Source organism: Perca fluviatilis, chromosome 18 (genome assembly GCF_010015445.1).
Source record: "Perca fluviatilis chromosome 18, GENO_Pfluv_1.0, whole genome shotgun sequence".
NCBI classification, from domain to species: Eukaryota; Metazoa; Chordata; class Actinopteri; order Perciformes; family Percidae; genus Perca; species Perca fluviatilis.
Genome location: NC_053129.1, coordinates 1,646,176 through 1,662,213, shown reverse-complemented (window position 1 = coordinate 1,662,213; position 16,038 = coordinate 1,646,176). Strand labels below are relative to the sequence as shown.

The 16,038-nt window shown below is 41.7% G+C and overlaps 1 protein-coding gene across 1 annotated transcript in view; it reads left to right on the top strand.

Moving 5' to 3' along the window:
- Positions 1 to 1,655: 1,655 nt before the first annotated feature.
- Positions 1,656 to 16,038, top strand: part of lama4 (laminin, alpha 4) — a 55,616-nt gene continuing 41,233 nt past the window's right edge. The window contains exons 1-10 of the mRNA XM_039782072.1: positions 1,656 to 1,979; positions 8,827 to 8,928; positions 9,244 to 9,371; positions 9,468 to 9,548; positions 11,970 to 12,184; positions 13,218 to 13,318; positions 13,809 to 13,989; positions 14,449 to 14,532; positions 14,648 to 14,799; positions 15,647 to 15,757. Coding sequence (XP_039638006.1) covers positions 1,878 to 1,979; positions 8,827 to 8,928; positions 9,244 to 9,371; positions 9,468 to 9,548; positions 11,970 to 12,184; positions 13,218 to 13,318; positions 13,809 to 13,989; positions 14,449 to 14,532; positions 14,648 to 14,799; positions 15,647 to 15,757 — 1,257 coding nt within the window. The 5' untranslated portion in view covers positions 1,656 to 1,877. The remainder of the gene's footprint in view (positions 1,980 to 8,826; positions 8,929 to 9,243; positions 9,372 to 9,467; positions 9,549 to 11,969; positions 12,185 to 13,217; positions 13,319 to 13,808; positions 13,990 to 14,448; positions 14,533 to 14,647; positions 14,800 to 15,646; positions 15,758 to 16,038) is intronic.

Sequence of the window (16,038 nt, the reverse complement as noted above, 5' to 3'; positions counted from 1 at the left end):
GGGTTTTCTCAATGTTCAATGTTGTAAAGGGACAGACATCTTAAAGAATGTATAACCAAAGCGATGTGGGTTTTTTTTAAAGGGGGGAATGTCTTATTCCAACATTCAAAGGGTACAATGGCTTATAATGTGTTCCAGTTGGTTTACAGCACATCTCCTAGCAATACCAGCTTACAGATGTCCATCAACCTCTTTCATGGGAAATGCCATCCCAGAGGCTTGTCTCCACAAATGTGTCCACAAATATGTCTCATCCTCTCTTTAAAAAGGGAAAAAGAGCTGCAGCAATACTTTATTTAAAATTTCGTTAAACAAAGGGTGAGGAGAATTGATATGTCATTTGGACTATAACCCTGATTCTGTTGGGAATAGTAAATATAGAGTAGGGCTGCACTATTTATTGTTTTTTTACCGTCATCGCGATATCAACTGGCGCAATAAACGCATCGTGAAAGGCTGCGACATATTGCGAAACACACTCAGATTTTTTTGTGTGTTGAAAGAAAACATCAATAGAAAACTAAGGGTTAGGATTAATGTTGGTGCCTTTTATATTCAAATCAATGTTCAGTGTGTTCAATAAAAGAATGCTGAAAACAATTACCTTACATTTGTTTTAAATTCAACCAGCAATTTATTGTATTCTACAGAATACTAAAAGCAGCAGAACTGAGTACACTTTAATATCTGTTTAATTATCACAAGTAATATAGTTATCATGATATTCAACAGCGTTATCGCAAATCTCATATTTTCCTCATATTGTGCAGCTCTAATACAGAGCGGCCTGTGGCCTTGTTTTTATCTTGTATGACATCGCTGCCATACATAACTGGAATGTGACAACCTGTTTATTGGTCACTTGAGACATATAACTCCCACATGGTCCTATGGGCTAACACAACATAACTTGGACGTATTTGGAACTGCTTACAACATGGTCTTTGTGGTGAAGTCACAACAGTCTTTGGACCTGTTAGCTTTGATCACGTGCATACATGTGGCCTTCACAGTATCCAGCTATTCAGATCTTACGGAACTACTGTTTTTAGCCTCTGACAATACATCCTTTGTGCTCCAAGTGTTACACTCAGGCTCTTCCTGTTTGGAGTCTCACACAACATTCATAAATTTAGCAGCTTTTTGATGGTCTGACCTTGGACAACCAACTCATGTCTGGGGCTGTGAGCTGGAGAACGGGCCGGGATATCGGAGCAGCTGTTTCTTTTCTGCCTGCCCGAGTGCAGAGTGAGTGTTGAAGCTTTAGACCCTCTGCCCACTGAGGGGAGGGGGAGTGCAGAGGGAGGGGTGCTGCCTGCCTGTTGAGCCCAAGGTGAAAGGGTGCCACGGACCTGCAAATGGAGACGGGGGGCTAACACTTAATCTGACTCTGCCAGTCAGAGGGGGGGATATGCAATTTGGATGGGTGGACTGTCTGCTTGCCTTCTGCTCAACAGACAGAAGCCCTCTATGACTCATTTGCCTCTTCTCTCTCTCTCTCTCTCTCTCTCTCTCTCTCTCTCTCTCTCTCTCTCTCTTCCCCCCCCCCTCTCTTCTCCTGTCTGTCTCTCAGTTTTCAGCCTTCCCATCTGTATGTGATTTAGGCACAGGCTCAGGGGAGAGGCAAGTCCGCTAGGGGAGAGGAATCAGGGCAGGGAGGGAGGGAGCGAGAGAAAGGGAGGAAGTCCACACAAGTTTGTTTTACAGGACTCTGGCCGGGCCAGGACAAGACGCAGTGCTGCATCTGGAGGTCGGAGCAGCGGAGAAGTGAAGCCAACGGTGCAGCCGAGCAAGAGGAGCTGCCCAGAGACGCTCCTACAGCCAGGAGAAACAGACAGAAAGGGGGGATCAGTGCTCTACTGGGCAAACACACAAATATGGCTGCTAAATCCCTGTCCTGCCTTCTCTGCATCCTATCAGGGATTGCCTATCCAGCTTCTGCCGCCAGGCTGGGGGAACAGCAACAGTCGGTGCTGAAAGTAAGATATGGTTTAATCTTTTTTTGTGCATGCTATGTTTAGTTTCTGACCTTTTCTACCCACTGCACATGTATGTATGTAATGAGGTAGATGATCATGTACACAAATGTTAAGGTCAAAACTGTGAAAGATAAGGCAGGTTTGGGAGTGTTTGGGGAGTGATTTGTTATGGCAGAGCTCTCTGAGGACTTCTGTGTGTCTGTGTGGACTTCACAATGGTCCTGCTTTGTGTTTACTCATGTGTGTGTGTTTGTGTCGTCAGACGTGCCCCAGAGCTAAAGCTCGGATGGTCTCTGAATTACTGTCAGCACCACTGTCATGCACCCCCTGCCCCTCCCTGGCAGCTTCCTAATGGAAACCAGCTGCCAAATGTTGAGCAACACCCCAGAGAGAGAGAAAGAGAGAACACAATAGACAGTAAGGGCATGTGAAGCAATACATGACCACTGGCCAATGTTTCCTTGGCTTAGTATGCTCCAAAGGATCAGCTCAGATGCTAAACTTTCAACTGGGCGATCAAATTGTACTTTTTATATATAGAGAGAAAGAATCAGAAATATATATACAGTATATTCCGTATCTTCTGATATTTATATTATATTTATATTTTCTGTATTACTATTATAACTTATATAATATGTAAGATTTCGATAATTTATTTTTCAAAATTTCCATTTTTGTAATGTGTATGCAATGCATGTACGCAAACGTCATTCAATGTATTTGCCTTCCTCCCCATACAGCAGTTAGATGTTACTGGTAGTTCAGCCTTCAGCCCACGTTTCAAATTGTGTATCAACAGACAAAAGATTCACAGGAAATGATGCATGTACTGGATAAGATGCCAGTGCATCTGCACAGTTCACGTAATGCGGAATACAAGGGGGTTGAGGTTGCAGTGGTGGATGTGCGTGTTTGGCATCTTTCATGCAGGAAACTGTCACAGAACTGCACATTATGTTTGGTTTTTATGAATAATAACTGTGAACTTTCCCTAGCCCTGACTTTGTGTATTAGTTGCCTAATAATACTGAGGCCATCATTTATTTGCCATAACCACATGCTTTCCCTAACCTTGACCTTACCATTGTTGCATGCATAGACTTGGTAGAAAGCCCTGGCATTGGACGTAAAACAACATTTTCTTTATCTTAATCTTGATTTTTGCAGAGTTGACCAATATTGAAGTTCTTGTCTAGCAATAGGGTTGTTATCATGAACTCAATCTGAGCAAACTGTTCTAAATGCTTTACAGAGAGCAACATCTGGCTTGCCAGATTGTGTGATGTGCAACAAAGTTCTAATAAGCCAATGCATGTTTGCATGTCCTGATTTCTTGATCTACAATCAGATTGCTTGGTTGACAGCATTCTTTGCTGCACACCCTTGTATAATGTACATGTGCTAGCTGCCTGCAAATGCAAACGAGTAGAACAAGATGTCAGGCCATAGATGAACCACAACTTTATCCTTTTACAGACATTTTCCCTTACACTTGGACTGTAATTATGTGGCTCCTTTGGATGCTTTTGGGGTTGATTTGTGTCCATTGGCCCCATAGAACTGTACCGGAGAGCCATGATTCTTGGCTCTTTAGTGACTTTGCTCAAAACTGATTAGTATGAAGAAACATCCTGGGGAAATGAATGTAGAGGTATTCAATCCTCAAACTATTTATTTTCTACTGTATGTGTTTATGAGTTTTCTGAGTTGAGGGTCCCCAGAGAGGAGGCCTCGCCCCCTTCAGCCAGACTGTCTGTGCACAGTTATTGAGTTAGGATGAGATTCTCATGACCCGGGATCTGTCCCGTCCTGAGGAATTAGCATGACCAAATCCAGTGTCTGAACCCCTCTTCAAGGTCAATATAAATACAGCAGGCAGCTCCAGTTGGGAGGCAAAGCGGAAATGAGACACAACCTTCAAGCTTTAACATTTAATCCGCTTAATTCTCCGAGTCTGGGAAAACTCTGTCGGCAGGCAGATGTACATAAAAACACACAGAACACATGGCATTTAAAAGTTATCTTTATACAACATAATTCTTGAGATCCAGTTCAGTTTGAAGCTACATGACCAGAGAGTTTGTTGACTTTGGACAGCACTCATCTGTAGAGCCAAATCCTGTTTTGTGCTTGATACCTGCTTGTTCAGCTCTGTATCGCAGAGATAGAGCCTTATCGTGTAACCTATAAGCGCTCAGTCAACACACAGGAAGTACACTGATAAATACTAAGAGGTAGCTTCACATGAAAACAGAGAGAGGCTATATAACGTGAATGTCATCTTTGTTCTCCACTGTAGTGGGCACGGTGGGAGGGCCACAGAAATAGTTAACATTACTGAGTGTGCTCATACAGTAGTTGGCAGAAGGCTGCAAATGTCAATTTTTTTAATTCTCATGATAGGTAAAAAGTAACCACAAAGTTTTAAATTCTATTCAAACTTTCAGATGTTGTATTACAGGACTACCCTCAAGAGAAATGGGTCTTAAATAAGTAGTTTAAGATTTCACAAATACACTTATTTGCTCTTTTTCTGAGAGTAAGATGAGAAGATTGATTTCAACATTATGTCTGTGTGTTAAGTTGGGCTAGAGCATTAGTTCCCAAACTGGGGTACGCCAGGGGTATACAAAACCAGGGGTACGCAAAGTGACGTAGATGGTACATGAAAATAAAAATGACATACGGGACTGTAAAACGTTGGGGAAACACTGGGCTAGTGTAAAAGACTAGTTAGCCTAGCTTAAAAAGTGAGAAAGAAACAGCTAGCCTGGCTCTGCCTATATTTAAAAGTAAGGCTACTAACAGCTTTGAAGTTAATTAATGATGTTTCACCCAATGGTTCTCCAACTGGTGGACATTACAAGAAGGGAAAATGTGGAAAAAAAATGAGTGAATGATTAATGGGGTACCAATAAACAACATGAGTGCTGGTTAGAAAGACTCAGGTTAGCAACATTTGTTCAGACAAAAAAACAAGTTTGGCATTTGTTAAGCTAATCAATGCTAATCAAACAAACATGTTAGTCAAAACTAAATTATGACACAGCCATCTTACTTTCAAGTTCACCGTCAATGTAGTGGGAGAGCTTTGTGTAAAAAAAAGTTTGGGCAAAGAACTTTCTTTAGAGTTTATATTAGCCCCGTACACAACAAAGGCACAGAGCAACATTAGCATTCATTTAGAGTTGTGTCTCTCAATACCCAAAGGATGTAAGTTCAAAATTCACTACTTTTATCAATGTTTTTGGTCTCCACCTCTTGAGGGAAATATCTTTCTCTTTAGCTGCTAAATGCTCCACTATGTTCACCAGCTAGTCTCTAACACTGTCCGTCTGCCGTTTGCTGCTGAGCAGGGTAGGATGATATTAAAAAATTAGTTCCAACACCCCTAAATTCCCCTTCTTAAATTTCTGTTTATGTTCCAGTTAACAAGATACCACATGTTAATTGATGAGTTTTAGATTAGTTGGAGGCATATTTTTAAGATAAGATAAGATAGACTATATTAATCCCACACTGGGGAAATTCCTGTGTTCCGTCCTTTAAATCTAGTGCTATGCTATGTGTTAGCCTAATCTTCATACTCAGATGGGATTTGTATCAAGCTTTGCATCTCACTCTTAGAAAAAAGTGGTTAAGTGTCAAAATGTTGAACTACTCCATTTAGATCTGGAGCCTAAATTATAAATGCAAATGATTATGACACCAAGTCATCCAAACATGGGCAGAACATTTTTCTTCCACAAGCTGCTGGGTTGTATACTTGAGATGCATTCCTTTGTTGCATTTTAGAAAGATCTAAGGAGTCCATGTCCTACCTCAAGACCATCTGCTGCATAATCCTCTAACCCTCTGCCCTGTGCTCCCCTGTGTATACACACTGCAGCTGTTTGACCCATCACAGAATGTCACACAGCTAATAGGTCGGAAGCAATTCAAAACTCTTTTAAGTGGCTTTACAAATGGTAAGTAGCTCGGGATCTCAGTGGTTTTCCCATAAACCGGTTTATGGTTCATTACTCCTAATGGCTTGGACTACCATTTGGGGCGAAAACTTGTATCTTATTTCTCTGAGCACCGAACCCATTTGCATCATTAGCAGCATTTTAGGATTTACGATCATAGGATGTGTTGTTTACGTGAAAGGTCGACAAATTGAATGTTTACATGGTAATGATGTATGTGACCCTCAGTGTTCACTGTGGGTCAGGGAAAGCCACAGGAAAATGACCCGCAGGAAGAATCAGTGCTGCTATTCACGTGTTGTTTCACATTTAGCTGGCTACAGAAGCACGTCTTTGTTTCACAGCCCATCTGTGAATAAATCAAAGGAAAATGTGACTCATAAATAGGCATGCAGTACTGTTTGTCTGTGGAATGTTCCATCTTCTGGCTGTTCTGGATGCATCAATGTCCAGTTAACTGAGCGGAACAAGGAGGTCAAGCTATGAAGTTCTTACAGACTGCTATTGTACAGTAGGCCTCATGAATGGTGCTGCTGCTTCAAATGTTCAAAGGGCTGTGTGTGTGTGTGTGTGTGTGTGTGTGTGTGTGTGTGTGTGTGTGTGTGTGTGTGTGTGTGTGTGTGTGTTGGGGGGGGGGGGTCTCTGAACTATGACATCACACCATCCTGAGAAACCGTGGTGAACAAACATCAGACAGGATGCAGGTTTTAAAATCACATTCTGTAAATGGAAGGTAGCTGCTGGCTTTCAGAAGACTTTCCTTACAGCTGAAATCATAAGGTCAATGCCTAAATGAAATCAAACGGAAAAGTTACACTGCAAAAAAAAAAAAACTTACCCAGCCATACCGCCCAGCCCTACTACCCATAATATAATAGCACATTATAGCACAGATTATGGTCAGTGAGTATAGAGCTGAACAGCTTTTAACAACCTTTTAAAGTTGGTTTTCCTCACATCGTCAGGCAGGGAGTTCCACTGATTTTACAGCAAAAAAGCTGATTGCCCGAATGCAGTGTGGTGAAATTGTATGGTACAATCTTGTAGAGAGGATCTTCTTGAAGATCTTACACAATTTTCTTAGCGAGTAAACACAAAGTCAAATAGTGTGAGAGAGGCCAAACCATTTAAGATTTCATAAACAAGGCACAAAATTGAGCTCAGTAAACTGTATTTCTCCAGTAGCCTACACTGATGAGAATGTGACGTCTTTTTGTCCAATGTTTTTAGCTTGTTTTGTATAAGGACTGAAGAGGTTTATGGCTGTTTCTCCAGCCTGTCCCCACCATGTAATGCAATAGGATATACAGTATAGGAAAGGATCATAGTATGCATTAATATCTTAGCTGAGTCCAGAGAGGGACAGTTTCTGATATGTCTCCAATTTGACAAGTTGTACTTGCTTTTTTTTTATGGTCTTTCTTAAAGTTCAAATTCGATCCAGTATCACGCCAAGATATTTAAAATGAGTGGCAATGTCGATCCTTTCACCTTTAATGAGAATAACCATGTTAGGAGGTTGTAACCATGGATTTAGAAAAAGACATACTTGTCATTCATAGTTGAGGCTGAGATTTGCAATACCAAGGGTTGAAGAGTAACTTTGTTAATATTGGAAATACAATATTGTTTAGCTTTTGCGCGGATATTCACTTGATCATCAATGCTGCAGTATGTTTTTGGTTTAATTTTGCATCCCTATCTGCTTGTGAAAAGTCAATCTATCCTTGAATTGCCTCTCCCATTAGGTTCCACTTTTTTCCTTGTGTGATATGAGGATTATTTCCCGCGTCCTTGAATTGAATTTGAATTTTTTTAATTAAATGTATCGAAAGGGTAGCCCCCTCGAGGGGGGCCTATAAACACATATATATACAGTACCAGTCAAAAGTTAGGACACACTTTCCCATTCAAGTGAACTGGAAAGTGTGTCCAAATTTTTGACTTATACTGTAGTTATAAAAGACATACAAACAAAACAGCATTACATAACAATAACACACTGCAAATACACATACAGACATCTTGCTTACCCTCTGTCACCCACACCCCCTGTTACACAAAATAGAAATTAGATACAATAATAACCTGGATAATAAATCAATTCCATGAGAACTCTTACAGAGCTCAGGCTGACTCAGGAACAGTTGATGTTATAGGCCGATAAACCTACAGAGACACTGTATGTGAGTTTGGACTACACCTGACTTGAATTTACTTTACCATTTCATTTACCAAATTAGGGCTGCACGATACAGTATATTATTTTTTTATCCTCATTCTGATATCAACTGGTTATCAGATTGACTAGATGGTCTTCAGCCAAACAGTCAAGCTTTCGCTGCAGTATTTTTGCCAGCTACGAGTGGGACCTTATGATGGTGATGTTGGTTAGTCTGTGGGTCAGTCTGCCAATCTGCCTCCAATTCTGTCCTACAACACAAACTTTTTAAAACAAAACAAACTTTATTCCTTAATGGTCACGTACACAGAGTACAATGTAGAGACATTATCTTACTGCATTTAACCCATTCTAAGTATTAGGAGCAGTAGACAGATAAACATACAGCGTCCGGGGAGAAACTTGGGGTTCAATGTCTTACTCAGGGACACTTTGACATGTGGCCGAAGGAGCCTAGGATTGATCTGCCAACCTCGTGGTTATGGGGCGACCATTCAAAAAGACTTTTACTCCCTGATTTCAAAAGGAGCACGGGCATTTTACTCAACATGAGCATCTTCACCGAGAACGATGGAGGACAGAATATGCGTGCAGTTTACAGGGCTCTTGTGGTTTAGAAGACTTGAAACTGAAGTCGCTGGCTTACACTGCTGTTCTACTTAAGTAAGAATGTATATTTCTGTTCCCACTGCAGGTGTGTGCAAAGGGGTTTTTCATGAGTGAGCAGAACATTTGCTTGCCATGTAACTGCAAAGGCCAAGCCGACTACTGTGAAGACATCACTGGCGTTTGTTTTGTAAGTTTGCCCACATGTATGATCTCTCACTGAAGTATCAGAGTGAACACACCACTTCAGCTCACTTTATTTTAATACTACGGAAAAGGATTAGGGCCAATGTGGAAAATGTATTTGAGTTCTGAGTTTGAAGTCAGATTTTACACTTAGAATTCTGATTTCAAAATTTAAAGTCAGAATTCTGACTTATTCTCACATTTCCGACTGTTATCTCTGAACTCAAATACATCATTCACATGTGGCCCTAATCCTCTTCCGTATAATACCAATAACCAATAGATCTTTTTATTACTGTTTTTAATATCTCCCTTTCAGAACTGCAAGGACCACAGTACAGGTGATTTCTGTGAAATGTGCGAGGATGGCTACATGCTGGCTCCCAGCCTGGACGGACGCCACACCTGTCGACCCTGCGCCTGCCCCCTCTCCGTCCCCACCAATAAGTAAGCCCTTCTGTTCCTGTTCCTGCACCCGCAAGACTGCATGTTGGCAAGCAGTGGCTAATCTCTGAAATACTTTCCCCCTGTGTGTCCGGCCAGCTTCGCAGTGCACTGTGACAGAGGAGGTGCCATTCTGCGCTGCAAGTGCCAAGAGGGCTACGCCGGTCAGTTCTGTGAGAGGTCAGTGCTGACCAGGCTTTAAACAACCAGTCCAGAAGTATATATTAATGCTCTCTGTGCACATTCAATAACAACTACTGACTTCATGGCAATATAAAAAACATCCATGCAGAAGCAGTGGTGGAAGAAGTAATACAGATCCTTTACTCAAGTAAAAGTACTAATAGCACACTGTAAAAATACTCTGTTACAAGTAAAAGTCCTGCATTGAAAATGTTACTTAAGTAAATAATGTAAGTATCATGAGTTACAAAATCCTCCCGTTTTAGAAACTGGAAACGATCCAAACAGTTCTGTCAATCAACTAAGCGATTAATGGTCTAATCATTTCAGCTGGACTTCTACGTCTGTATATTGTTGGCTAGTTTAATTTATAATAACACGTCTTATTTTATAAACTACATGTGTTTTGTGTGCAAAAACCTATATTTGTAAAGTAACTAAAGCTGTCAGATGAATGTAATGGAGTAAAAAGTACAATATTTCTCTCTGAAATGTAGCGGAAAGAAGAAAAGTAAAGACAAGTAAATTACAAGTGCCTCAAATTTGTACTTATGTACAGTACTTGAGTAAATGTACTTAGTTACATTCAACCACTGTGCAGTAGGTTACAGTGCGAGCAATCATAGAATGCCTGCAACATGTAGTATCTATGTAGCAACCACTGTATCTTCCATGGACATACACACAGGAACTACATTTTTCGCTTTCATACACACATTTTCTAGGCTATGATTACAGGCCAATCTCTTGGCAACCACCCAAATCCTGCAACCATTGACATCACGTGTGAGTATAAGAAAACATCGCCTACAACGACAACAACTGGCTGAAAAGAGATAACACACTTCATCAGGTTTTAGTTTAGAGCCACCGATTCTGATGAAGATGTAAATGTGCCACATCTCTCTGTAGAGTTTCCCCATTTATTCCCCATCTCATCCAAATGTAGCATTTGTTATCTGTACCACTTTGACAACACATATGTAGCATTTATCAATCACTCAATTTATTTTCAGTATAACATAAAAACAGAAAATAATACATAAATATGCTGCATGCAGCACCAGTAAACCCAGAAACAAACAAACCTAACACAAAAAATATCTACATATCTAATGTATCTACATAAGAGTGACATGACACTGTCATGACACAGTCAATACATGAACCCTAACCCTAACTTGTCATGACAAAAACCGAATGACACTTACTAAAAGAAGCGTTATGTCATAAACGTTTATGACTTAACGACACGTTCATGACAGTGTCATGTCACTCTTATGTAGATACCATAAGTCAAGTCAAGTGTAACCAATGTTTCTTTTTGTCTTTTGTCTGTTTTCTCCTGTTTTTATACGTTTCAGTGTGTTGAGCTCTCTTAGCACCTGTAACTTGTCCAGCTGTTAGCCACATGTACACGACATCCCATTTGCCGTTCAGCCACTTTCAGAAATATCATATTATACCCATTATATGCTTGGTGCCTGTGTTAGTTACGTCAGTCTTTCCGTACGTCATCAATTTACACCAGTGTTCAACAATCGAGAATCGAGTGTGAATGCAGAGATAGGTGAATGCAGAGATGGTGATTGGCTCTCCACTGGAAGCCTCAGTCCCCCAGAATCCATTGCTGCCACATGACATTTTGGTGTGGAAACTTACATATGTAGCTGAACCAACAAATCGCTCCTTGTCTGTAGATTATTAAAAGTCATTCAAAATTCCATTGAAAGACTTCATCACAAAAGAACACTGGGTCATCTTTCCACTTTTCCAACCATCACAACTCTAGTTTTGGTTGAAATAAACACATTGTTTACCGATTTAAATTTGTTGGCTCTATACACGCTAAAAGTATTGCTTTTTTAAAATGGAGTCTGGTTGGTTTAGCGCTAGCGCGAGCTGTTTCTACTTAAACAGAAAGGTCTTAAAGATGTTTAAAGTATCTCTGAAGGGATCCTTTCCATAATGTTGTCAGACACTTAGAATATTAATCTAAAGATGGACAATTGCCCTATTAATTTACATTGTAGCTTGTTTCGCCGCTGCCGACTGCAGCGATCTCGCTCAATACTGAACCAATGTCAAAGATTGTTGTTCCCATCAGTCACTTAGACACAGAAACCTAGGAACATATGTTGAAAAAAACGGTAGTTACCCTTTAAGTAAAAAAAGTAACTAAAATATTTCTTCAGCGTAATACATTTCACTTAGTACAGCTAGCATTTTTGTAAAACTCACATATAAAATCAACTTCTACTTAGAATGGTGTAGAATTTACTGACGTAAATGATCGGATTAAGGTGATCGGGGTGACTGTCGATCCCCTGTCAGTTAAATAAATGCCCACATCGACTCCGATTCCGATACTTCCCGATCCAATCGGGACATCGCTAATCTGCAGTCTTTCCCATCCAGGTGTGCTCCAGGTTACTACGGCAACCCGATGGCGATTGGTAATTCCTGTAAGAGATGCGACTGTAACAGCAACTCCGACCCTAACCTGATCTTCAGCGAGTGCCACAATGTGACGGGCCACTGCCAGCACTGCTGGGGAAACACCTCCGGGGCCAACTGTGAGAGGTGTGCCCCAGGTTTCTACGGCGACGCCATCAGTGCCAAGAACTGCAGAGGTGGGGGCAACGAATAAACGCCTTCATTCAAGATATGTTTGATCTGGGGTCAGCCCTATGTTCCCACAGCCCAATGGTCCCAATTTCTAGGACGTTTTCAAAATTTGGTCTTGTGTTCCTACATTTCCCTTCAATTTAAGCCCTAACCTCCCACAACATTTTTAAGGGTTAGGGTTAGGGGTTAGGGTTAGGGAGATAAAATCTGATACAAATTTATGAAAAAGGAAATGTGGGAACATAGGGCCTAATTTTGGAATAAAATCTTAGAAATATGGGAACTGTGGGAACATTAACCCTAATTTTGAAAAAAAATCTTAGAAATGTGGGAACATAGGGCTGTGGTAACAGGCACGCTCCCTTTGATTGTGGCTTGAAATACTCACGATGCTAAGAGGAGCTTCCATGTTCAACAAGAAAGTTGGAGACAGTTTAGAGCCCAAAAGGACGCAGAGTTGGCTAATTTCCTCCTGAACTGGTAGCTAAGCATTAGCTTCAGGCTAATTTATCATGGCTACAAGGGACGGGCATTTTATGTCATTTCAACATTCGTGTATTCACATTGAATTATATCCTGTAGCCTGTTCAGCGGCCATACCCAAAAACTGTGAGTTATTTTAAGAGGGGGAGCCTGTAAATCGGGAAGAGAGGACCGTGAGTTTGCAGTTAGTTTGCTGTGCTATGAAGTAATGACTGACAATGTGAGACAAGCGCCTAGCAACATTGTTGTGGATGCTGCGGTCTTAGCCTGGCAACCAACGTGAACTTTCAGTCTGGGGAGGAGGGGGCAGAGGAGACAACTCACTCCAGTATTTTGGATTTGTACTGCAGTAACTATTTTAAACACTAGCTGTCAGTATTACATATTGCACCTTTAAGTAAAAGTACTAATACCACCAAGGTGACAATTCAGGATCGAGGATTACTGTATGCCTTGGGAGGCCCTGCAGGTCCAAAAATAACCCTTTCCACCATGCTTGTGACATCATTTGACCCTCATGTTCTCATCATTGAATGTGCCCTGTGACTTTCGCAGAGTGCGAGTGCAATGAATGTGGCACCTCTTCATGCGACGACAGGAGAGGAGTGTGTCACTGCAAGCCAGGTGTCACCGGACGACTCTGCGACCAGTGTGAGGTGAGAGGAAACATGCAACTGTGCGTCCAGAAGTCCAACTGCTGTTTCTTCTGGGAGATTCAGGGATTTAATCTGAATCAACGTTAAAAGGATAATTCAAATGTATCACAACGTGGGTCTTATTTTCATTCCTGTTAATAATAATAAGTATTTCTGGCAATGCAGCAACATCATAAAAAAAAATTAAGTACGACGTGGCAAGAAACTGACCCAGGTTAGCCACAATTATTTAGAAGACAAATCACAAAGAGTGAAAGTAGAAAAGGGGGCATTCTACTCAGTACTGGTGAGTGCTGGACCATTTCAGGAACTGGGTATCATACTGAGTATGATGCTGCATAATTGATGATGGCCAAAACTACCAAAATAAGACCCCAGCTAATAGACCATAATTATCCTTTGAATTGTGTGGAACAATATGTTTCAAAATGGCCACGAACAGCCAGATACTGGGATCTAATGGTGTTTTTTTTTCATTCATGTAATCTAGGAGGGCTACTCTGGTTTCTCCAGCTGTCAGGGCTGTCGGAGGTGTGAATGCGGGCCAGCTTCCCTTCGTTCCACCTGCCATCATCTCACCCACAGCTGTCCATGCCGCCCGGGGGCCGGAGGTCGTTACTGCGAGCGTTGCCTGCCGGGCTACTGGGACTACAGCCCTGCCGGTTGCCAGAGTAAGTCATCTGTCCGTCATACTACATGTCAAATGTTCTCTTGCTCTCTTAAAAAAAACACCCCAAGACCATTTGTCCAAACATTCACCGCAGATAACGCTTTCCCAGAAGAAAGGCTGCGCCGAGTGTTCATTTTCCCACACCCACTACCACAGTAGTGCTCATGATGTCAGAGAAACATCTGCTGAGAGCTGTGACCCTGTGGCCGGAGACTCTCTGCCGAGCGCTGGATGACATCACCATAGAGCCCAAATCTATACACACACAGCTTTCAAAACCATCAGTCCCACACAAGAGAGGCCACAAGACAGATGTGCAGGCCTCAAGCCAAACTACCATCTGGGTCTTTATATATATTTGGCAAATGCACTGAGCCGTTTCCAGCTGATCAGCCATTTAGGCTGAAGTGCAGAACTGTCTGTTTTACAGTCGATGATGAAGTGCATCTGTTTTTTACAGAGTGTGACTGTGAGAGCGGCCACTGTGATATGCATACAGGAGAGTGCCTGCCAGAGGCTGCAACAGTCAACCTGTGCAACAACAGTAAGTGGACTTAACAGCTGTAGCAGAGACTCCACTTCAGCAGAGTACTGTTCTGAAAAGGATAAAACACAACTGTGCTGTAATGCTGTGATCCAGGTATCTCCTTTGGTTTTAGGTTGTGATAATTGCATTTGGCATCTAATTGGGGACCTGCGGCTGTCCAATAAGACACTGGACCAGCTGAAAGTCGGAGTGTTGAACATCTCCACTGGTGCTGCTGCCAACGACAGGCTCAAATACTACAACTACACTGCTCAACGACTGCAGGTACATACACACATAAAAAAAAAATTCAGTACTACAATAAATGCAAGGACAAAAAGAAATGCATTGAAGCATGACACATGCATTAAAAGAAAAGTTAAAGCTGCACTAATCAATATTTTTATATGAACAATCGATCGATGTGTAATGTGAAAGGTGTCGCTTGTAGAAACAAACCACAGATAATTATGACCCGAGGGGCCGACTCTGCAGTTCCTCTCAGCTCTCTAGAGATGATATGATACTCTTTTAGCTCATTGTTTTCGTTTTTGGCTTTTATGCAGAGTTTTGAGCCAAAAGCGATCTCCGTGCACACAAGTGGTTTTAGCTCCAGTAGAAGAACTTATCTCGGTTTAACCTAACACGCCCAAACCTCATATCTCATCACCATTCTCAGGATACTGGGCATGCGTGTGACGGGGTAAACAGAAGACAGCATGTATACTCCACCCATTGCCATGGTAACGTTAGTGGCTTAGTCTCAGAGACCGAGACGTCGTGACCCAATCAGGCGCCGAAAACTTGGCGTCAGTGTCGGTGTTGCCAAAGGTCTCCGTTGGCGGCCGTTGAGACTGCAACACAACCCCGCAGATTCCAAACCAAAACGGGTCAGAAGTGTTTCCTAATGTCTCCGGTTTAGGGGCTCGGAAACACCAGAGCAGTGGGAATGAGAGGGGGACACTCCAGGGCATGGGGAATGAGAGGGGGAAACATAGCAAAAGATATTTGGTTTTTAAACCAAAGTAGCAATGTAAATTTAGCCTGAGGGTTTATGTTTTCTTTTTCTTTGACATGTTGTTTACACTACGTGAGCTGGTCTATTAAATTCATAAATGTGCTTTGCTCCCAGACTCAGTTTCTTGGCTGGAGAAACAAGTCCTCTGTGATGAAGGACCAGACTGGGGAGCTAGAGACGGCCACAGACGCTGTGGTGTTGGACATCAAACAGCTTGGAGAATCGGTCAGCATAGCCATCGTCTTTCATTTCAATCACATTAACCATTTCAGCAGAGCCTCAAATGCTTTAGACGTTTAAGCATCAGTTCTTAACATGTGCATCACAGTGACAATCAGATGAACTACTATGTTTAAAATTCCACTATATCCATATGCTACTATACAGTATATGGCAATAAAATCCTATACATTCTTTAAACACCATAGCATAGCCTACAAAGTTGGACTTGACATCTTCCAGTTATTTCGACTTATATAGACCCCTGCATGGTCTTCACCCACTGA